A 23,250-nucleotide genomic window follows, 5' to 3' on the forward strand; every position below is an offset into this window, starting at 1 on the left:
TTTACAGAACTGTATCAGCCAGTGGAAGAATCTGTATCATCAGAAGACTTTAATACTATAATACATCTCAGAAAGCCTACTTGTGCACTTTTGGAAGGTTTATCTCTGTTCCTCCAATGTATTAAAACAGTTTTCATAGCAGCCGTAAGATCTGCTTGGAGAACGAGTGAACTGTGTGGCCTTTTGTCTCCATTTACTGCCTTCCTCCTGCCCCTGCTTAACCCGAATTCCTTCCTCAGGAGGTCCCTTTCTTATGCACCAAAATGATTAATATGCCAGTATTTTTCTCTAGATCTCACATTTACAGAGGTTGGTTGTAGCTCCGTTCTTTAGATGGAACAGGAATCCTCTGCCCCCAATGAAAAGACTAAGGAATTTTGGAAATCCCCTTGTCTCATTGTTTTTCCGTGCAAATGACCGTAAAAGTCATCCTTTCCTTGTGCTGACATTATCTAGATGGGTTAAAGAGTATTAAAAGCAAGGCTTAGTTTAGCGTCCTTTCCCCTCCCCACTGGGATTAGATCGTGATTTACCAGAGCAATTGTTCCATCCTCAATGTGTGTTGGGCAGATTTCAACTGCAGCATTTTGTGAAACTGTGGGGTTTTTGTACATACGTTCAGAAGCAGTGTTCTGCTCAACTCAGCATCTATATTGGGCACCCTGTTAAGCTGAACATTTTTCTGGCCTTATTCAATTGGGATTTCTCCACTTCGACTTAACATCAAACCAGAGGCTGAACGTGAGGGAGTGCTACTAACAACAGAGCCATGAGCTCTGAGCTCAGATCCACTGGCACCAGCTGTGGGGAGCCTATCCAGCTGGACTCTGCAAATGCAACAGTTCATGGTACAGGACCTCATCTGTGACCTTCAGTAGTGAAGAAGAAATTCTCCTTCTGTTCCTTGAGGATTGTATCATACCTTGTATTCCCTGCCAGGTAGTGGACAATTTTCTAACTGTGCAATGCTCCTTATGTGTTAGTTGGATCCAGTGCTCTTCATTTCCTCCACGAAACCATTGCACTTCCTTAGGTAGCACTGGGGACTGCTTCAGGAGATCGTATTTACCATTTTAAGTGACTTTGCAGCACATGCTCTGTAAATCAAATATCCCAGCTGTTGTAAGCATTCATTCTTGTTTCAGCAAAGACAGATCTTAGAGACAAGCCATGGAAAAGTAAGCCTTAGGAAAAATGTGTAACAAAGTTAAAAAGTACTAACCATCTGTGATGTTGTGGTTGATTAATACACTAATATATTTGTATTGACCTTGAGTCTAGTGCTACTTCTCTGCAGCATTGGTTTATTTCCCATGCCCTCACACTGAGTGTACTGTCCTAGTCATTCTGTCCTGGGGACCCGAATGAAGCAATAGAAGAAACAATACTTAACTGTGCATTTTTCTTTTTGAGATAGAAATCAATTTGGAAGTGAAAGGAGCATCAGGAGTGGGATTTGAACTGATGAGAGTGATGTGAGAGTTGAAAAACACATTTTTCTGGATGAAATGCCTTCTTATGCGTGCATTTACTGCTCTAATTCAGTTGCACTTTCAGGCTGACCTACGTTACAGGAAGCTAACATTGCAGAGAGCAAGAGAATGGTCTTTTGAATGCAGGTTCTTGTACCTGAAATCATATTATTACCAATTTACCGATCTCTTTGGTACTAGAAGCTCCTGGTTGTCCCCATGTGTGTGAAATGCTGTTCTGGAACTCTTCAGGACATCCTCTTGTCTGGATGCTGATAGAAAATGATGGGGGTGGAGTGTGGCAGTACCAAACGGTGCTGCAGTTTCTGAATGAAAGTTTAATCACAGCTTCCTGTAATTTCAGGTTTGCTTCTTGATGACTGTAGAACTGAACAGAGCTTTCACAGCAAAGCTAACCAGCCCCACACACTGTAGTACCTGAGTCTACACCACTTGAATATATACTGCTTTCCCTAGTGCCAGCTATGTAACCATCATATAGTAATAACCTCTGTGATGTTTTTTCTTCATCAGAGGAGATATTTCTTTTCATTCAGAAGTTCGCAGCCTTTTGCCCCTAAATATTCTTTTCCGTATGAATCACTTTGTCTATGCAGGTACTTCATGCAATTACAGCTCTTTGCAGGAATGAAAATATTTAATAAAAAATAGTAAGGGTTTCAGGTTGTTGGATTTTTTACAACAGCTGCACAAGCATTTGATTTAAAGCAGGAAGATATCTGTTTTTCTTGCCTCTGTAGCAGTAATTGAAATCCAGTCATTAAGGTTGCAAATTCTCCACAGAGAGACCAGATCTATATTTTCAGGGAGTAAGAGAAAATAACTGGCATAAGTGATCAGGTGGCTTCCTACCTGTAGAAGACCTCTTCCAATTTACGTACCTTCGAGTCAATGGGAAGTAGTAAGGGTTATTCCAAAGGTGGATCCTGGCTTGCCCAGGAGAAGCGTCAGCTGTTTGTCTTTGAGAGCACAGAAAATACTGGAGCAATAGAGATGTTTGGAAAAATACAGTATCATTCATTACGTGCTCATCATTAAAATATCCTACCATACAGTATATGCTCATCATTAAAGTATTCATAATTTTTAAGCCATTTTTCCCCATCCTTAATTGATTACAGCAGCAAAAGAAGATTGGACTTTGATTTGATAAAAGAAGCTTTATAGTGTATCACATGGGGAAGCTGAAGCCTGTGGCTCAGCTGGAATGAAAAAGAATATTGCAAAGCCTTTCACATGCTTTCTGGGCAAATGCAATCACAACTCCTTCTCTAAAACAGACAAAAAAAAGGACAAACGGAAAACCACTCAGAAAATGTCACACAGCAAGGTCTCCAAGTAGCCACTCATTTGGGCACTGGATCCCCACATCCCTTATTACTATCTGTATTCCAGAAGAGCCCTCCACTGCTTCTTAGGGGGAGGTAGTATGAAGTTGCATCGATTTTTTAGACTGTACTCTTGTGATTTCTGAAGTGCCTAGAAGGAGATAAGCCAGAGTTTCATAAAGAAAATTTGCCTATTTTACTGTCTGGCTACCTTAGTGAAGTCACTGAAGAACGCAGATAGCTGCTCACGGAGAATGTCACTTGTGACACTCAATGCCAATACATTTTAGTCATCGGAAATGGTTTCCGTCTGTGTATTGAAGACACTGTGTACTGCACTGTGAGAGGAACAGACCAGGTTTTGCTTTTTGTGTGCAAGCAGGATTATGAATGGAACTATTCAAGGGAGTGCCAGCATGTGCCTGATATGTCTTAAATTCAGTAAAATTTGGCAACAGGATTTGGGGATATTTTTTTCTGAAACTTGAATTTTATCCAATTTCTTTAAGTGAAAAATTGTAATCTTCTTGGACAACACTTTCGATAGTATTTTTAAAACCCTTACGATTCAGTATCAAAATATTGTATGGAAAAATGGGACCTTTTCACACAGGAGCAAGAAGACACCACTTTGGTTTGGGGCTTTTTTTTTTTTTTTTTTAATGAAAAGACATGGTTCCTGTAGGTAGTGTGAGTAGAAATTCCCTTCCCTTCCTTGAGCCCTCCATCATCAGCTGCATCCCTTTTCTTCTCCAGTTCCAGGATCTTTTTGAAGAGTTTTTGTCTTCTGGTGCTTTCCCTTAGTTCACCAGAACAGGAAATTTCCAAAACACAAAGTGTTTGGCACATTTCTTCAGACTGCTTTCTGCAAAGGCTCCTACCTGCAGCAGTCTTGTCCCTCCAGTGATGAGGGGGATCACTACATTTTTGGAGGTGGACGGCGGGGCAGCTGCCGTGGGAGGGAGGGAGCGCGCCAGCTGGTGTGAGACAGGAGCTGTCACGGTAGTTTGGGCTGTTGTTCCCGTCTGGGACGGGGTAAGATGGTGGCATGTTTCTGAGCACCTGTTGTGTGGTAGTGAATATGAGGTGTGAGGGATGGGTGCTAGCACCTTGTACAGCTCTGCTTTTGCTTTTCTTACTCATCAAGAACTGTAACACTTCCATGTCATACCGTTCTTCTACAGAAAACAACTTCTCTAGAGAAATACTTGCTGTTGCTACCACAAGTGGAGCAATACCTTTGTCGGCTAGGGGTTTTCCTGCTGGGCAGGGTGGCTGTCTGGAAGCACATAGGTGCAGATGACTTTTGTATCTTTGCAGTGCTTGGGACTGGCTCCATCTGTGACACAGATGGTGACTGCGTTCTTCAAAAGGATGAGCTGAATGAAAGCAGCCTCTCTCTTGAAGGTTTGCCAGATTCAACCCCCTAGCAAATCCATCATTTGGTTCCGTCTCCTTTGCAAAGAGACATTGGAGAGGCAGGCCAAGACAATAGGTGAAGAGGGAGAAGATGATTGACATCAGCAGGGAGGTGTAGATTAGCGAGTCAACCACGTGCAAATGTGATTTTAAATTACTTTATTGTACTAAAACTGCTAGGGGCATGGCAGGCCCAAGAGTTAGATCAGAGAGCAGAGGGGATCGGGTTGAACAAAGCACTGACTCAGTGATCAGGCAGTGGGAGGAGAAGCGGGTGCAGTGCAGGACATCTCCCAAGGAAAATGAAATTTGAAGAAATGGGAAGCTGACAGTGCTAATGACACCAGGAGACCAACAGCATCAAAAGCTGTCCTGAGACTTGGCTGGAGTGTTTGGTAGAAGCTCACAATGACGAAATTGTACTTTAAATTTTTTAAACTATGAAATATTTTTAGTTGTTTAATCTTTTCACCTCTTTCCCCCCCTCCTCGCCCTGTGCTGTTGCTTCAGAAGAATGTCGATGTGGTTCAGAAGAATTGCCTCCCACTTGTTGTCATATGCATTTTGTGTTGCATCAAACAAAGGAAGGCACTGCCAGTACATTTGCTGGGTCTTGCTAGTAGCACACCCACATTTTTTTCCTCCTAAAAGAGCTGATTGCCCAAACAGTTACACTTTTGTAGATGAAGAATTCAACCAAGGAGGAAATATGCTAATAAATCTCTAAGCTGCTAATAACTGCGGTTTACTAAAGTGCAGCAGCATTGTAGAAATGACACTAATTACCCCATTGCATCTTGACTTAAACAGAAATGAATGCGCATTCAGAGACTGTGTAAATGTAACAGTAACTTCTGGAAAATCTGGGTCTAGATGAGCAGTGTATGGGAATCACTGTGAATGCCGTATTGCTGACTACAATTAGGATTGAATGCAGCCCTTTTCCCATTTACAGGCCTTTGTAATGGTGCAGGCTTTGAAAAGCCTCCTCCCTGTAGGCGGCAAATACAAAGCTGTTGGTACATATTACCGAGGAGCAAAAGGAGCCCGCTGGCAGGCTCGCCTCCTTCTGCTAAACAGCTGAGGCAGGGGGTCTGTGTGTGTCCCACCACCCTCCTCCTCCAAGCCTCCTCCCACCCATGGTGTCATCATTCCAGTGTGTGCCATTTATTTTCCCAGACCCAGCCAGTTATCCTGGACAGGCTTTGTGGCCTGGACTGTCCTGAAAAGCTTTATTTTGTCAGCTGCTTCCATGCTTCTCAGTTATCTTCTTCAGGTAATTCATCAGTGGCTTGACTTCTGCTTCTCACAGGAGTGTCTGGAGCATACTCTCATTGCCATGACCTCAAAAAGTTGTCCCAGATTCTGCCAGAATGTGTTGAGGGAAAAACTGGGTGGGTTTATAAATCGTACTTTTTTCCTCCTCTACCATTCCTCCCTAGCTTCTCTGCCCTGCTGGAAGCCCTCCTCCTTGCTCAGTCACTAATCCCCAGTGAAGAAAGGCTCCCTCCCATAAGTAGCAATGTTTCCTCCTAGGTTTTACTGCATAATTGTCTGTCTTACTACATAATTACATGTGCCACACTAATTGCACAGACACATGCACTTTCAGAATTACGTACTGACATAAATGCGTGCCCTGATTAGACAGTTACATGTATATGCCTTAATTGTGAGCCATGGATTGCAGCTATGATGAGAGGATGGGCTCTAACTCGTTAAGAAATTGGTAAAATACTGCACCTGTGGTTCTGTTCCCTAAATTGAATACCCAAACGTGGTATGATCTGAAATGGTTCATACATTAAAGCAGTGATAGAAGTACACATGCTTTAGTGAATGGAATCTCTGGGATAATCAGGGGCACATTCCCAGCTGCATGGCATGGAGGTACTAGAAGCATAGGACTGGGGGGCCCTTCGGCTCCGGTTCGCCTCTGCAGGGAGATGTGTTTTAGTGGCTGGGGTGCACAGATTCATTACCTGATTTTCTGCATCCATTGAAGATGTGTTCTTGCAGCTACAGAGGACATGTAGTTAGCTACCAATGTCACTAGTGGCTTTGATCTGTCTGATTAGAAGCAAATGTTAGCAGAAGCATAATGGCATACTCATGGTTTGTGTGAAAGGGGACAGTCAGCAATCCTGCACTGATGCTTATGTCCCTTTGCACAGACTGCTCCAGGTAGCAACATCCTCTGTTTTGCACCAGAAAGTCAGGCAGGGGAGATTTAAACCCAAATATCAGAAAGGAATTGCAGTTGTAGTCCTGTCAGCTGAATACCTGTTGTGTCATGATACCTGGAGCTCTGCAGGCAAATCAAGAGCAATTCTCATGCTTTCAGGTTAAAAGAAAGTTTATTCTTTCATTCCTGCTGTGCCCACTCAAAAAGTAAGGACTTTTTATACTAGTTGTTCTGTATTTGTTTGCAGAGCATCTGATTTCTTGAATATATCTTTAATAGGACTAAAGAAGAAACTGGCCACATTTAGATATTTAAATGGTGAAAAATTTAATATGCTTTAAGAAAAACACTTCTAGAAACTTCAGTTGAAGAATTTCTAGCTTCAACAAAAAGTGAAATACAAGTAGAACCAGTGAAGTATGTCAAGTAAAATATATAGACAAAAGCAGGTTGTTTGTTTTTAAAAGTTTTTCCCAGTGTTTAAGCACAATTAAGAAGAAAATATCTAATGGATGAAGCCAACATTGTCTTCAACTGTGTACAACTACATAATTAGACAGAAAACTCTTTCAAAGTGCTTTTAGAAAGAGAGCTCTTCTGGCTGTCTGGCTATAATTCCTTAAGGTGTGTCAAAATGCAGTTGACTGCCTATATAAACCCAGAGGCAACATGATTGTTCAGGTCACTGCTAAGTTCCGTTGTGCTCCTAGCTGATCATCTTCTGCTGCAGTGTGTATTAATAGCATGCAGGATAAGGGACAGCAAGGGCCAGGGGTGACTAGCAGACAACAGTGCCCTTGTTGGGTGGCCGTTGAGTTTACAGGGTTTGATCAGTGTTGTTTGCTTCCCAAGCCCACACCTCACGCATAGAAACACATGTGGAAAGGGAGCCAGAGACCTCAGATATTAAGCTTCTGTTTTGAAATGCTAGTCAAAATGAATAGATGTGTCACTTTTGGTTTTCAGGTGTTAGGAAGAGTTAGCAAGTTCTTTTTGAATAATGATGTTGAAAATGTCCTTTTCTTTTGGTGTTTCCCTTTTTTGCCTTTCAGCAGTAAAGAATTATTGAGAAATTCATTAACAAGTTACCAGCTTTATCAAAAGTTCCTTCAGACTTTACTCAGAGGAAGTTCAGTAGCTGCTTGATGGGTGAAATCTGCCCATACCAGAACATAAATAGTGTTTCTTTCTATACCCTTCTTGAGAGCAGAGGCAACACATCAGGGAGAAATACGAATCCAGTGCATCTGCACAGCAGATCAAAGCAGTGGGAGGAGACCATGACTCTGGTCCCTGTCATGCTCCTTGTGGTGGTCTTCATGCCATGGGAGTTGCAAACACTTCCTATCTCCCAGGTCCAGTTGCGTGAGGGTTTCCATGTGGGCTGGAGAAAGACCCCGTGTCTTTCCAGCACTGTGTAATTCTACCCTGTGTTTAATGACCAGGATTGATCCACTGAGAAATGAATGTTCCCTGCTGTTGCCACGTCCTTTTTCCTAACTTGGGATGAATCGCCTACTCTTCCTGCATGTTAGCATCTGTTTCTGCAAAACAGGGACAGTAATACTTTTCATCTGTATAAGCATTATGAGGTTTCCTTTAGGTTCGGAAAGCATTTTTAAAATGCCAAGATGATACATGTTGTGTGCTGCATGTGCAAACCTTTGAAGAACCTAAACTGCCAAGCCATTAATAACTTGGAAATCCAAAGCTCATTTTTAGTGGCAAACCAGGACACAGGTGTGAAATAATGACAAAGTGAGGATGGTAAGCAGATGCGAGATACTTAAATGAAAGTTTGTTGGTTTAGTGCCTTGTCCAGCTTATGGTAAGGTAAATTTCTATTATTTTTTGTGTTAGTGATTTGCCTTGCCTTCCCACACTCTGAGGGGCTGCTTTAATCTCAAGTTTAAGAAGTTATAGGATTTGCTTTCCAGATGGTGTTTACTCTGCATAAAATAAAATGTTGCTTTTTAGGACTTCATCATAGTTTTGTTCTCTTTGATTTTAGAAATCTTCCAGAATTCCTGAGGATGACATCAGGTTGAGAAAAAACAGAGACCAAAACTGTGCCAATTTCTTGGAGCCAGCTACTGTGCTTGCTACAAAGGAAGAGAAAATGGAAATCGAAGTTCCAGTTTCTGAACATAAAAGCATCACGACAGTGGCTTCACCACATCCTGTAGACAATCCAACCCACTTCTTTTCCCCTGCTGCCAGCCACAATGGACTTAAGGACAGGCACGAATCTCTGGACAGTGAAGTTGCTAAAGAGATCAGATACCTAGATGAAGTGCTGGAAGCAAATTGCTGCGATTCTGCTGCAGATAATACCTTTAATGGGACATGTTCCCCTGAACCAAGTGCAGTCTTCATTATGGATGGCTCAGGAGCATCTGTTAATGTCAATAATGATTCAGTACCCAGTGAAAGGGAAGAAAATGTAGCCGACAAGCAGGCACCCTTGGTAGTTGAACCACGTGAAGCTAGCATAACAGATGAGAACCTGAAATCTAATGGTGATTCCTTGGGTGGACTGAAGGAAGACACTAAGGAAAGTCTGAAGGTGCCAGGAAGTCCCACTTCTTCAAACAGTTCTAGGAGATCCTCTAAGGATGGAGAAACAACTCTTACAACCCTTAAGAAAGAGGCTAAGTTTGAACTACGAGCCTTCCATGAAGACAAAAAGCCCTCAAAGCTCTTTGAAGATGAGGAAGAGAAGGAGAAATACAAGGTCCGCAAAGTGAGACCATCAGAGGAAATGATGGAACTTGAAAAGGAAAGAAGGGAACTCATTAGAAGCCAGGCCGTCAAGAAAAACCCCAACATTGCCGCCAAATGGTGGAACCCTCCCCAAGAGAAGACCCTGGAGGATCAACTGGATGAAGAGCATCTGGAGTCCCACAAGAAGTACAAGGAGCGCAAGGAGAGACAGCAGCAGCAAGGTGCAACACCAACATCCCCCAAGCAGATCAGCTGCTCCTTTGTACCACCAGAGCCAGTCAATATCAAGAAAGAGGACATTGTCACAGAGCAAATTGACTTCTCAGCTGCCAGAAAGCAGTTCCAGCTGATGGAGCATTCAGGTCCATCTCAGGGTCAGGCCCCACCAAGGCGGTCAGGAACACCCAAAATGTTCTCCATCAAACCATTCTACAAAAGCCTCAATTCTCCATATGTAGACAGGCCACTGTCCTCCATGACAAGACCTGTTTCAGTGTGTGGGCAAACAGGACAGCTTGAGGGTAACAATGCTACTGTTGTCAAAGCACAGAAGGTCTCCTGTACCTCAGAAGATGATACAAGTGCTCAGACTACCACTGCTGACCCAGTAAGAGAGTTACCGTGCAGTGATAGCCCCAGAGCCGGACAGGCCTCAAAACTATGGGCGGAGGATGGAGAATTCATGAGTGCGAGAGCGGTCTTCACAGTGGTGAAAGATGATGGACAGGGCGTGCTAGACCAGTTCCCAAAGTCAGCCAGCGCCTCTTCCCCTCCAGAGGAGCTTGACTCTGGTTTGGATGACTTGTCTGTCAGGTCTCAGGATACCACTGTCTTGGAGACCCTTTCCAATGACTTCAGCATGGATAACATCAGCGACAGTGGTGCCTCCAATGAGACCATGAGCGCCCTGCAGGAAAGCTCACTGGCTGATTTCTCCCTGCCACAGACCCCGCAGGCTGACACTCCAGCGGAGTGCAGGGGCGAAGGCATCTCCAAGTCATTCAGCGACCCGGGCTGTGACTCTCTCTCCTCCACCTTGGCAGACTCCATGCTGATCGATGACCAGCTGGAGTACCACGCTGGCCTGCTGGTTCAAAATGCCATCCAACAAGCCATAGCTGAGCAAGTGGATAAAGCAAACTGCAAGGAAGAAGAAATTCCAGCAGAGAAGGAGATCTTGGTCAAAGAGCAGCCAGCCACCACCAGGCCAGCTCCAGCCTCCAAGGAGCAGCAGAACCCAATGTTCGAGCCACCCCAGGTGTCTTCACCTGTTCAAGAAAAAAGGGATACCATACCAAAGACTTCAAAAGAGGAAGACTCAGGACTCAGGGAAGGGAAGAGTTTGCAGCAGTCACCTGTGTACTCAGCCAGCCAGCCATTCCTTGTGGAGGAAAATAGACACGAAGTCAGCTATTTCAGCAAGTATTCAGAGGCAGCTGAGCTGAGGAGCACTGCCTCCATCCTGGCCACGCAGGAGCCTGAAGTGACCGTGGGCCCTTACAAGTTACGATCGAGGAAGCAGAGGACTTTGTCGATGATAGAAGAAGAGATCAGGGCTGCCCAGGAACGAGAAGAGGAGCTGAAGAGGCAGCGGCAAGGTCTGCAGGTGGCACCGAGCCCTATTATGAAGAGCGCACCACCCATGCCCACCAGAACTGTGTCTTACAAAACTGCACCAGGTAGGAGCCCAAAGCATCAGCTGGGAAGTAAAATGTGACTGAAGGGTCAGGTCAGATTCAGTTTTATGTAATTTTTCAGTGAATATGTCATTTTGCAGGGGGCAGAAGGGTTGTCATGACTTCATCTGCCTGGAAACTGGAGGCAGGAGGAGGGCAAGGGACAACCCAACTTTCTGTCTGTGAGCACGCCTGAAGATGTTTTTGGTTTTCCCAAATGTAGGGCAGAAGTAACTTATGTACGATGCTGATGGTCAGTGGAAAACCCTGCGCTCTATTTATCCCCTGCCACATTGTAGCGTGACATTTCTATCACTGTGCTGCGCAGACCACCTACTGAAATTTAGGATCATCACAAGGCAGGACAGCAGCATTTTTTGCAGCTGTGTGGCTACTTGAAAGACAAACATACAAAGCATTTTTAACAGGCTTTCTGTTCTCTTGCACATCATTAAGGAAATGCAAAGGTAGAGGGGATTTACAGATTTGGGGGTTTTGCATCAGATTTCTTTTTGTGTGTGTCTGGTTTGCTTTCTGTTTTCAGGTATTTCTTGGTCTTCTTAATGAAGTTTGTTTGGTAAAAAGATCTCCAGAGCTGTGAGTTGCGGTGTATTTCAGCTGGTGTCATTCACTACTGAACTAAACAGGCATCACAAACAAAATGTTCACAAAACAAATAGATTCACTACAAGTCCTCCTCTGACTGATCGGCTTCTGAGTCCTTGTGGTGGCATTCACAGCAGTTACAGCATATCACTCTCCTCCTTCCCCTTTTCAAACAATAAAATCAATCACTCATGCCTTCTTAATATAACATAAAAGAAGAAATCTACAAAAAAATAGAAACACATGCCAGGCTTATTTCTGTGTAGTGATTTTTATGAGTATAGACCTACTTATGCTTTGCAAGTGCTTAGAATTTTTTATTAACAGTGATCATTGTGAAGAACTATTAATTTTACCCAGAGTACTTAAATTCCATCCTTATTTCCACTGGTGTAAATCTGAGCCAATGACGCTTCCAGAAATTGTGCAGGGTGATCCTTTTCTTCTGAAAGTCATGGCAAACTTCAATATGGTCTGGATTCAGTCCATTACCCAGTCTGATTGTGAACTTGGAGTGTTATGCAGCACATAAATAGCTAATAATTAGTTTTGTTTCTTCTGCAAAGATGATGATTTTAACCTGTGTTTCTTGCCAAAAAATGTAGCAGATGTCGATAATTTCTTTGAAATGCTATAGTTATTACTCCTACAGAGCAGCGTTTTTGATAGAGACTCAACTGAGGTGTTTTGAGCAATGTCTGATGTGAGAGGCAGGGCACCGTAGACCTCAGCTAGGAGGACTTGTGTAAAGGTGTGCACATGACCGCTTTCAAAAACACTATCATCAGTAGTTGCAAGTGCTCAAAATGAGGCTGATAATGGTTGCTTTTTACTCACAAGTGATGTTGGAAGGGCTGCTGACACTAATGCTTATTTTAACGGAGCATCTGGGAAAAGTGTACTTCTCATTCTTATTTCTCTACACAACAAGGCATTTGCTCTGTGTCTGATGTTAAAATGTTTGTTGTAAATTACATTCTAGTGAGAATGATAAACTTGTATTTATAATGAATCATTCCAGACAGTTTCCTTTAAATGTCCAACTGCCATATGTTCAAGAAAGAAGATTGGGATCTATTAGCCAATGACTCAGGCTACTGTAATTTGCAGCTGGTGACAAGGCGAAAAATTAATTTCTAGGAAAAGATGAATATGTGGCAATGTGTAAGGATGTCATTGATCAAAAAAACACAAAGAGCATTGCCAAAGTAATTCTTAAATCTTCTACTTTCTGTGCTTTCTAAACAATAGATGTGCTCAGCAGAGCTGTCAACTGGCAGAAATTAGCTTGGCACCCTTAGTGTTGTAGGGTACATACTCTCATCTCATCCTTGCTGTCCCTTTAGCCAGCTGTGTTGCAGTTAAAGCTTGCAGGCATCCTTAAAAATAGGGAGAAGGGATACCATACAGTCCTTTGGAAGACTGCAGCAACTTTCCTTTTATTTTAATATTTACAGCACCTTTTCAATATTTACAAAAACAGAGGCAAAAGGTGATTCGGCAGAGGCAACAAAATCTGGCTGGAAAGCTTCCTTGCAGCCAGTTACAGAGGTGATTTATGGAGCAGAAAAGAAAATCTAATTGTGGTAGGCACAGTAAGGAATATGCTGTATAACATGTCTAATACTGTAATCTGAATATCTAGTTTCACATAGAAGAATAATAAGTAGTAGTATTAGTAGCAGCAGCAGTAGTAACGATAGTAGTAATAATAGTAGTAATAGCAATAGTAATAGTAGTAACAGTAACAGTAACAGTAATAGTAATAGTAATAATAAAATTAAAAGAAGAAACGAGGTACTTCTGTCAACAAATTGCCTTTTCCAAAGAAAGAATTGGCACTCTGCTTTTAACATCAGGATACCTCAGCAGAAAGGGATTAGGGGGTCAAGTCTAAATTTGAAATATCTGTTTCTAATCCTTAAGTGGGGAAGTGTAAACTCACCAGAACTCTTTTGAGGAGGTGCAGTAATTAACTTTATTAGCAATGGCCTACCTATCAGGTTGCTTTTTGGTGGTGGACTGGACAGAGTAGCTTTACTAGGACTCCTGGTGGTCCCTGGTTATTTATTCCTCCTGCCCCAGTTCACTGCTTTGAACCATCGTTATGTGGATAACAGAAACACAAACCACAAAAAAGGACTTCAGTGAACTTCTATTTTGACTGAAGTGTGGAAGATTAACACAATTCGTGTGGGTGTATGTGTGAAATAACTGCTAATTACTTTAGATAGCAAACAGGCTGTTTTTGCCACCCTGACATACAACTTTCATACAACTGATGGTAACACTAAACTTGGTGTTTGCCAACCACCCAGCACAAGCCAATGTGGTTCCTAGTAATAAACTTCTGTACTGCTAACAAGTATCCTTTAAAGCTGTTCGGGATGCTTTGAAGCAGCCTTTTAACCCATCTCAGATCACTAGAGCAAGACACAGAGTAATTTCAGTGGAACCATGGCTATGTGTTGTGTGTGCACAGGACAAGACCTTCTCCAGGGTACTCCTGGAAAGGTGAAGGGAAGAACCTATGTGAATTCCTTTCCGAAAAAGTTTCGTTCCCTGCATGAGGAAACCCAAGAAAGACCAAAAAAATGCTTGAGCATGGCTAAATGGAGAGTCATCATGAATCCCAAAATATTTGTGGAGCTGTATTTAAATTTGAACGTTTCCTGTGTTATTTTGCTGCAGCACCAGCTGCACTTGGCGAGGTGTTGAGCAGCTGCGTAGTAAGCTGGTGGCTTTCTCCTGCAATGTGCAGGAGGTACACCATCCCTCCTGGGCAGAGCAGCTGGGGCTGTTTGACAGTTCATTTGAACAGGATGATGAGCGTGTGACATGAGAGGATCTAGCATGACTTTGGTGGTGTAATTCTCGTGTTCCTTTTATTAGGAGTACTTAGACTATGAAGAACTTGTGTCTAACTTCCTGTAGTGCCTGGCTCGAGTAATCCTGTTCATCAAAGGAGGTGTGAAAATCATTACACGAGGGGTCTTGGTTCAGTGAAGGCTTTTCTGTTGGAAGGATACCCTTTGTGACTATGTGCTGTCTCATGACAAGGCATGGGGAGTCCCTAACATGAGAAGCCATGCCTGGGAGAAGCTTTCCTGAAGCTGCCACACTGTCTTTTTGGTGTTTGTCACCAAAGCATTGCCAGGTGAGGCAGAAGGCACGTTGCACTCCCTGCACTTGTCTACAGGCACTCAGAGCCATCTGCATGCACATCTGGGAATGCTGCCCACCAAGCAGTCATCTTCTGTTGTCCTCAGCTGATGAACTAGATGAGAGAATTTCAGTGGATGGCAAAAGCCCAGAAGGGGAGTTGCAGGTTAGAGATGCAAGTGATCGAGTGCCTTTAAGTTTCAGGTAACTGATCCCTCCAAATAGTGAGGGACGTGTATGTGCTGTCATCTTCTTTCTTCTCCGTGCTTTCTTCTCCTGAGTGACAGCTGCAGAGCATAAGCGTCTGTCAGAGGAGCTACTTCAGTCTGAAAACCATTTTCCACTTTCATTTTTCACTAGCAAATACCTACACTAAGGAAACTTCTCAGGTTCAACCACAGCCTGAAGATACTTTTTGTACAGTGGGAGAAGAAGCAGAAACTGTGGGGCAAGATATTTTTTAATATTTGTGGCCATTGCAAAATTTGTAATGCCCTGTATACATGTAAAGAGTAAGGATCAGGTATAATACATATGCATGAACCTCTTCTTAAAATGAGAATTTTGAGAAAGGCTAGAGCAGAAGTGGAGCCCTTCGAGTTTATGGAAGCTACTGTTTCCTTACCCCTTCATAAGCACTGGTATGAAAAAAGCAAAGCTCATCATTCTCTGCAAGGATTCCTCTGGAGTTCTCATCACTCATCCCCTGAACACTTCCAGAAGTGCCTGAACAGCATACTAACCCAGCTCATTTGTCATTTGGTCTCTTATTCCCTCCCTAGTGGAGAATGTGTATGAAGTGAGAGGATCTTCGAGAGGTTCTTTTTTCAACATTTGCTTGTTTGTGTGTTTGCATATTTGTGTTGCTCCCTTGGTGTTCAAGAAAATCGAAGAAGCCCACCTTTCACCTGGAGTGGTAATGAGGCTCCACATTACCAGAGGGGCATTTTTTTACATACTTCAGCTATTCCCTGACTTCAGCACAGACTAGTCTCCTAAAACAGTCTGTCTTGCCGAAATACCTTATTTTGAAAAGTTTTTTCTGCTGTGCAGATGTCAAAAAATGCCAACAGCATCTGTAAAATAGTTGCTCTTACTTGTGTGAAGCCCCATTCTTCCCATCTCCTTTGTACCTTAGTTAACATTATATGATGGCCCTTGGTACCTACTGGTTACTTAGTGGTGGCTCAGGCCCTTGTCCCAGGGCCTCGCCTTGGTCGCTCTTCTTGATATTGCAGCAAATCAGCTGAGCATCCTTCCTCGGCTTGCAACGAGTACTTGGACACCTGTCAGGCTCCACAGGGTGGATAAGTCACCATCACAACCCCCCTTCCTCCCCAGAGCTGTGCAGAGGTTTTGGTTAGGAGAAAGCTAATCTGTCCCCAGCTCTTACACATCTTTGATTTTGCAGAGAGGTGTCCAGCAGTGTCTTGCAGCCACCGGACTGGGACACAGCAGCAGCTCCCCCTTCCCTGATCTTTCCCTTCTCCTCCCCAGGGCTTAGAAAGAGTGTTCTCCATAGGAGCAGCTCCTGCCTGCCCCAGATAGCACAAGAGGCAGGAAATTAAGACAAAACAAATTGCAGGAGCTTCCTATTAGATCCCTGAAGCCAGAGAGTGGAGGGAACCGTCACCAGAACTGAAGCCACAGAACATTTTTTGGAGTCCCTCTGAAAGAGAAGAAAAATGTAAATGTGTAGGTGAAGATTTGGGGTGCTATAGCCTGTACTCAATATCTTGCAACAGCTCTAAAGGTGACTTTACAGGACTACCTTCCCCTGCAGGGGAAGACACTGCTGATAACTACTGTTAACTTGCAAGTGTGATCATCACGCTGCAGTTTTTGCTGGTATCCTACAAGTGTGACCCTATTTCCATTTGAGTCAGAGCACAGTTCCTTTATTACTCAGCTTGGATTTGGGCAAGGACCACCAGCAATGTCTGTGTGTGATAGGTGTGGGCATGGGACTGCAGAAGTAGAAAGTGCCTGCGATCATTGTGTCTCATGTTGCTTTTATGCTGAATGGTTCTTCTGTCTGAGCACAGTACCTTATCTGGATGAAAATCTGCCAGAAGAAAATTAACCCAGCAACATTTCTAACACGATCCAAACATGCAGCATATGTCTACCCTGGACTGGAGCTCCGCATCAGGTTCACGGAGTTTTTCTGTGTTTGTTCTGAGAGCCCTGAAGCCTCAGACACCCCGTCATCTAACCACAACCTCACTGATGGTTGTGCTGGTTGCTTGCCTTTCTGCCACTGTTGGCACTGGTAAGATCTCTCTCTTCCACCTGCCTACCTGTTCTCACAAAATGTTTAGGAACTTGAAAGAGACACTTACTCCTCTGTGAAAAGTAGTTGACGCTGTGAATTCCTGAGTTTTTAGTGGAATTCAAACACTTACACAGAGAAGATTGTTGTATAAGCATAATTTCTTGTGGATACAAACCAAACAAAATCTCGTTTCTGTCTTGGCTTCTGTATTTGTGAAAAGGGAACTGTGATACTGTTCATGGTGACACTGCCCAGCATGCCCAGAACAGTTGTGTGTTGCTGCAGGGTTGCTGCTACAATATGGAAATTGATGGGCCCTCCATCCAGAGAAGATGGATCTGCTCAGAGATACCCTCTTTCTAAAATGCGGATCCCCAAAGCCTACGGTTTGCATTGTTTTCCAGGGGGAGCCGGATGAAAGGAGCTCTTTTCAGGTGTGAGTCTTGTCCATAGGTCTGAGCATCCTGTGATGGTCTGCATCCCTGGGGAAAAGCACAAAAGCTGGATGGACATCTGAGAAGCCTGTTTCTTCCTGCATTACTTTCATGCATCCAAGACAGTTACTTACTAGTTAAGAATGAAGTAATACAGCAAGATACCTGAGCCTTAATCAGGCCTTTTATTTTCAGCAGACTTTTTTACCCACTGGACCTAACGGGCAAGATGACAGTTGTTCTTACTCTCTCCTGCTGAGCAGTCCAAGCTGTCACGCATGGGTGCAGCTGGGCAGCTCAGGACCTGATGTTGGCCTCTGCTTTGGCAGTTTAACTCCTGGTTGACTGTGGAGCTGGTGCTGGTGCCACCCAGAGGAGAACCAGGGCCTATAGAAACTCCCTCTTCGGTTTCTGGTGGGGTGATTTAGCAGGGACGAATTCCCAGCCTCATCCCTGCACTGGCCAGCTTAAGCTAAGCCTGTAACAAGAAACTACTGATGCTGGGTTTTTCCATACTGGTCGGAAATGAAACAAGCCCAGCAAGGGGATTTCTTGTAAAAGACCTCTGCGGTCTCGACTCAGGTTTCACTTCTCCCTTCAAGAATAAATCCTGCTGATTCTTATAGGAGGTTTCAAGGCTGCTCTCTAGTGGCTACCGCTGTCATGATGCTTTTTGGAGGAGCAGCTAGGGTTTTCTTTTGTCTCAGCAACAGGAAGTTTCAGAAAACCTGCACGATCCTTCTGGTTACTTCACTTATTTGTAAAGATTTTGGGGTGGGGTTTTTCCTCCTTTTTGTCTTTCCCATCCATTGAACTGTCTTATTGCAAAGAGCTGCCGTGCCATGCAAAAGGGAAGCTGATTTTAGTTCAGCATTGCTTTCTCCTGTTATAGCTGAGGACCCCTGCATCTTATTCCCACACCCACGACCTGCCACCATCATAGTCATTCTTCCCACCAGGACAAGATGGGCAGCTTACCCTGGATCATTGCCTGATGATGAGAAACGCAGGCTGTCCTCCACGGAGAAGCGTGGGTTGTCCACCCCCTGAGCTCTCCCACAGCTTGTTGCAGTGGTCTCCTTGCTCTGGCCTGCCTTTTACCCAGCTCTTCAGCTGGGGTCACTCTGCCTAAAACAGGCTGCCCCAGGTGAAATGGACTTAATCAGAGAGCAACGTGACTTCTCTCTGACTTTCCTCCCACCAAGAGACTGAAGGGCCCTGTCTGAACGACGGGTGTGTGGGGACAGAGACCCCATCCTGCTGTCCCACAGGTCTCCCTCCAGGAGCACTCTCTGCGACTTTCAGGAAACAGCTGCAGGGAAGAGTAGCACCAGGGACCAACCCAAAGCCTTTCATGCTTATAAAGCAGATAAAAAGCACTGGAAGAAGAGAAAAAGCCAGCAACACTTAATAAGATGCCTTTTTCGGACATCTGGTGCACAGTCCTTGGTGTACAGCAGTGGCACCCTGTGCATTGTATAGACTGATCCAGAAAAAAAATCATCTTGCAGTTTTCCAGAATCTTGCAAACATTTCCAGATCACTGAAGTGTGTCCTGTAGGAGGGAACGGGGTAATTCAGCCAGATACTACTGTAAATAATAGTGGTGGGATAAATTTGCATTGTATCATGTGGTAAGTCTTCTAGGTTTTGTAAAAAGATTTTGTAGTGTTTTGGTGTAGTGCATTTCAGGAAGAGGGAGAGTGTTTTAAAAGACCATGACCATCCTGATTTACCAGATTGTTTCATAAACTTCATTCCAAACTGTTTCTTCATTCAAAGCCCGCTGAAAATGCTTCTCCAGCTGTCATCTTTTGGAAGCAACTCACGAGTCCTTCAGCTTAGAAAGGGTTTTTCCTTTTCATGTCTTTGCAGGAAAGATAGAGAAGATCAAGCCTCCTCCATCCCCCACCACAGAAGGCCCCGTCTCGCAGTCTGACCCACCATCTGAGGAGCCTGCAGGAGCCCAGCGACCCAAGAACCTGATGCAGACCCTCATGGAGGATTACGAAACACACAAAACTAAGAGACGAGAAAGGATGGACGACAGTAGTGTAAGTGTACTTTTCCTTTTCACTTTTTGCTCTGCAGTAGAGACCATGACTCCCAAGAACAAACATTCAGACAACAAAAATATTTATTTCCCAAGAATCTGTTCAGATCACCTTGCAAGTGTGTAAGGATTTTAACACATTGTAGGGGACAGTATGTTTGAAATGGAAGGATGAGGGCCAATGGAGAGGAAGAGACAGTGTCACTGCAAATACCAAAGACAACTCATATTAAGTTTCTTTTTAGTTAATTAAGCTAATTAATAATAAGGGTAGTGAGTAGCTGCCCTGCAATTGGTGGACCCTGTTAATTCACACGTCACCAAGATCCTCCAATGGGTTATTTTAGAGGCTCTTAGAACTTTGTGGATCAAGCATGTATTCATGCCTGTGTCATAGAGTCCCAAAGTCCTGTTCCAGTGTGCTCAGCATTCAGTGTAAGTAAGTGGATAGCTTCCCTAGAAACCATGCCTTGCAGAATTGGATTGGGAATGTCTCAGAAATTAACTTGGATCCTTCAACAGGAAGCGTGCTGTTTCCCACTGGATTTGTTGTCTTCCTTCCACACAAACAGAAAATCAGCCAGAATTTCAGTTAGTGAAATGGCTGCCTGCATTTCAGTCATTACTGTAGCAGAGTTTAACCCAATTAAGGTGTTCTTTATTGGAGGCCCTAATAAGAAGAGCTATGAATTTCATAGCTGGAAGTATTGAAATTTAAAATATTTCCCAACAGAGCACAAGGTGTTTCTTATTCAGACTCATTATTACTGTGGGCAGTAAGTGCAGAAGGTAGTGAGATATAAGTGCAATATAAAACTTCTTAAATGGACACAGTGTTCGCTGGAGCAGCCACAGTCCTCCAGGCATTTCCCAGAGATGTCAGAACGCTGACCCCAGTGCCAAGGAGCTCATCCTCCAAACTGCTTTCTAGTAACGTTCATTAAAGGTAGAGTCTCATTAAGTGTATAGAAGTAAGCGAAGGTTTGTAACATGAATACTGCACTAGTCTGACAGCTTTTTATCATTACTGGTGAATATTGCACAGTAGCATATGATACTTAAAATCAACAGGAATGCAATGTGGAGGAGTCCTGCTGCATTTCTGCTGGTTAACTAAAATGTAGTAGGAGAGCTGACTCAAAATGTAAGCAGATTAATTTACAGTGCACACCAGAAACTTTTTGGTCCCTTCTTCTACTGAAGCCATTGAAAAACAAGATCTTGTCGTCCATCAGACTCCTGCTGCCACGTAGGAAGCCAGCTTACGCACAGGAGCGTGCCTTTTTCTGGCAGCGGCATCTTGGGGCCACATCTTAGGAACGAGCCGCTCTCTGGTTTCCCCTCCCTCCCCAAAGCACCTGGTGAAATGGGGTGGCTCCACCTGCTCCGTTGCATGCTGTTTTCTGGCATCTCCCCAGAGGATCTCTTTCCCTGAAGGGCGCTCAGAGGCTTGCAGGAGACACCTCATACCCTCACGCCCTTTGCAGAAGCTGGGAGGAACTTTAAAAAAAGAGGGGCATAAAACTCCTGCCATGCAAACCAGAACTGGTCCTCAGGAGACCCACAGCGAGTGTCTGTCAGTCTGGTGGCTCGAAACTTCAGCACGGCAGAGAAGCTGCACTGCTAAAGAGGTGACACTCAGCTGGTACTCACCCTGAGCTTTTCCTTCACCCCCATGAAGAGCGAAGGTGACTTGCCCAGCCCATGAAGCACTGGCCTGTGGCTGAAATCTCCTCCCACACCTGTGATGGTCACATGCCGTTTGTCATGCATGCTGTAGCACACAAAAGACATGTGAGATGTCATTAGACCTAACTCCTTCTGCACAGTTACCTGAGTGCAACTCCTCAGGTGCCGGCAGAGCTGCACATGTACCCCGTAGAAAGCAGGTTGGCTGCGATTGCGTAGTCTCTCCTGCAGTTTGAAGTGAGCCTTGATGTCCTGACCAGAGCACTGGTCTGGGCAGCGTCTGACCAAAGAGGTGTGCTCTGGGTGCCAGCTGAGCTGTCTGCTGCTGCTAAACCTGCCCAGGCACTGACCGCCCGAAGATGCACTGCCAGAGCATTGGTGCCAGTCAGACAACTTGTGGGGTGGATCCTTTTCTGGGACAAATTGTCAAGGCTGCAGTGAATTTACAGAGCCCCAGTGCACACCGAAGTCCATCAGTGTTGTGGTTTGTTGTTATTCTCCTCTTCTCTAAGCCCATTGCATACAGCCAAACAAGATTTACGTTCTTGCTGCTGCCTACTCAAAACCCTATTAGAGGGCAGTGTCCTGCAGAGCCCAGGGAGAGCTTCCTCTGACCAGCGGGAGCGTTTTGTTTCTCTTCCCTGCCTTTTTATGCTCTCCTTTTGTAAACAACTGCCACCATTGACAGGGGAAAGAAAATTCAAATAAGAAGTGCTGCACTTGTACCGCTGTTAGATTGAGCTAATATTTTACATGCCAGGCTAAGTAATAATTATTTAAACAATAAAAAGCTTTGATTTGTCAGCAGAGGACATTTGACCATGCGCTCAGGAAAGATATTTCTGTAACTAACGAAACAAAAGAGCACATCACCAGCCTGTTTTTAAAAATATTTGAAATCTAGTGGGGGAAGGAGCATAACTGACAACCAGACAGGCTCTGCCACTTGGACCATTAAGTCCTGAGAGCTGAACGTGGCTTGACATTGCTCTTTGTGAGTGAGGGGGACCAGAGACTTCCTCGGGTACTGGGAGCAGTCAGGGAGCTGTGGCAGCCGAGGCTGAACAGAGCCAGCGCTTCTGCAGGGGCAGAAGGCAGCAGCCACATCTCCTGAATGGGATTGTGGAGGGGTTTGATGTCCGTGGAGACTCCCCCTCGTATGCTGAGCACACCAGCAGTACTGATGTATAGAGCTTCAGTTTCTCCCTATATAAGACACACCAAAATGGAGGAGGGTGGTTTCAGTAGGACGTCCGTCCTGCCTCTCCTTTAAACATCACTGCCTTCTGTTTTATGTCTGGCTTCAGTGGCTACAGCGCAGCCACTCTGGCCGGGGCTTTCAGGTTTTGCCTTTCAGAGACAAAGGGCAAATCAAGCACATCTGCTCTTGGAAGAACTTCGCTGCTCAGGCAAGGGGGCAGTTTCTTCCAAAGAGGATGTGTTAGAGTAGAGGTTTCAACAGGTGAGAAAAAGAGAAAAAGCAGCAGCCAGAAAACAGGTCAAGCACTGATGGTAAACAAGACTGAGACTGGCCAAGCAATGTCATTAAAAAAACACCAAAGTGTCTAATCTTATTTTTTTTTTATGACACCAAGTTGCTTGAAATCCTGTACTGTGGGATGTGCCAGTTCTTGCAATTTCTTCATTTTATTCTTGTTTCCTAGTTATAACATGCTTGTTCAATGTACTAATGCTGGTCTTTTCCCTTTCTACCAGTACACCTGTAAATTACTGTCTAGCAAGGTTACTTCTGAGGTACTTTTCAACTGCTTATCTATTTTTGCTTCCTCTTGCATGGTGATTCCAAGTGCATGTCACTGCAGTTTGCATTTTCATGCTGTGTGCCAGTGCTGTTTCGTATCAAAACTGGGATGCAAATGTGTGTGTGGGATATTCCTTCTTATCTCTCATCCACAAATATTTGTGTGGCTGGTTTTCTAACCCTTTTATTCTAGTTACAACTTCTGGCACAAGCAGGGGTTGTAATTAAAGGGATGGGAGCTGTTACCCAGGACTGGAGCATTCCTGAGGCATGAAATGAGAACTTCTCCTTAATCCCTGTTACCATTTAGCTGGCAAAGCTAAACCTGGGATCCAAGCATCCTCAGATGCTGAGTGAAACTGCGGTGGCTATCCTTTGTCTTTGATTACAGTGTATTTAGCACTATCAAAACCTCTAGTATTCTGTAAAGAATCTGCACACCAA

The 23,250-nt window shown here is 44.2% G+C and overlaps 1 protein-coding gene across 4 annotated transcripts in view; it reads left to right on the forward strand.

Annotated features, from left to right (window-relative positions):
• Positions 1 to 23,250, forward strand: part of PALM2AKAP2 (PALM2 and AKAP2 fusion) — a 277,020-nt gene that overhangs the window by 243,760 nt on the left and 10,010 nt on the right. For 3 of the 4 annotated variants that reach the window (XM_087741632.1, XM_087741635.1, XM_087741636.1), the window contains 3 exons: positions 8,437 to 10,828; positions 19,178 to 19,356; positions 22,761 to 22,799. In XM_087741632.1, the coding sequence (XP_087597758.1) occupies positions 8,437 to 10,828; positions 19,178 to 19,356; positions 22,761 to 22,799 (2,610 nt within the window). The remainder of the gene's footprint in view (positions 1 to 8,436; positions 10,829 to 19,177; positions 19,357 to 22,760; positions 22,800 to 23,250) is intronic. The other variant, XM_087741633.1, reaches the window with a different exon arrangement.

This window comes from Nipponia nippon, unplaced genomic scaffold (genome assembly GCF_047370975.1).
Source record: "Nipponia nippon isolate SJK-2023a ecotype South Korea unplaced genomic scaffold, ASM4737097v1 scaffold_8, whole genome shotgun sequence".
NCBI classification, from domain to species: Eukaryota; Metazoa; Chordata; class Aves; order Pelecaniformes; family Threskiornithidae; genus Nipponia; species Nipponia nippon.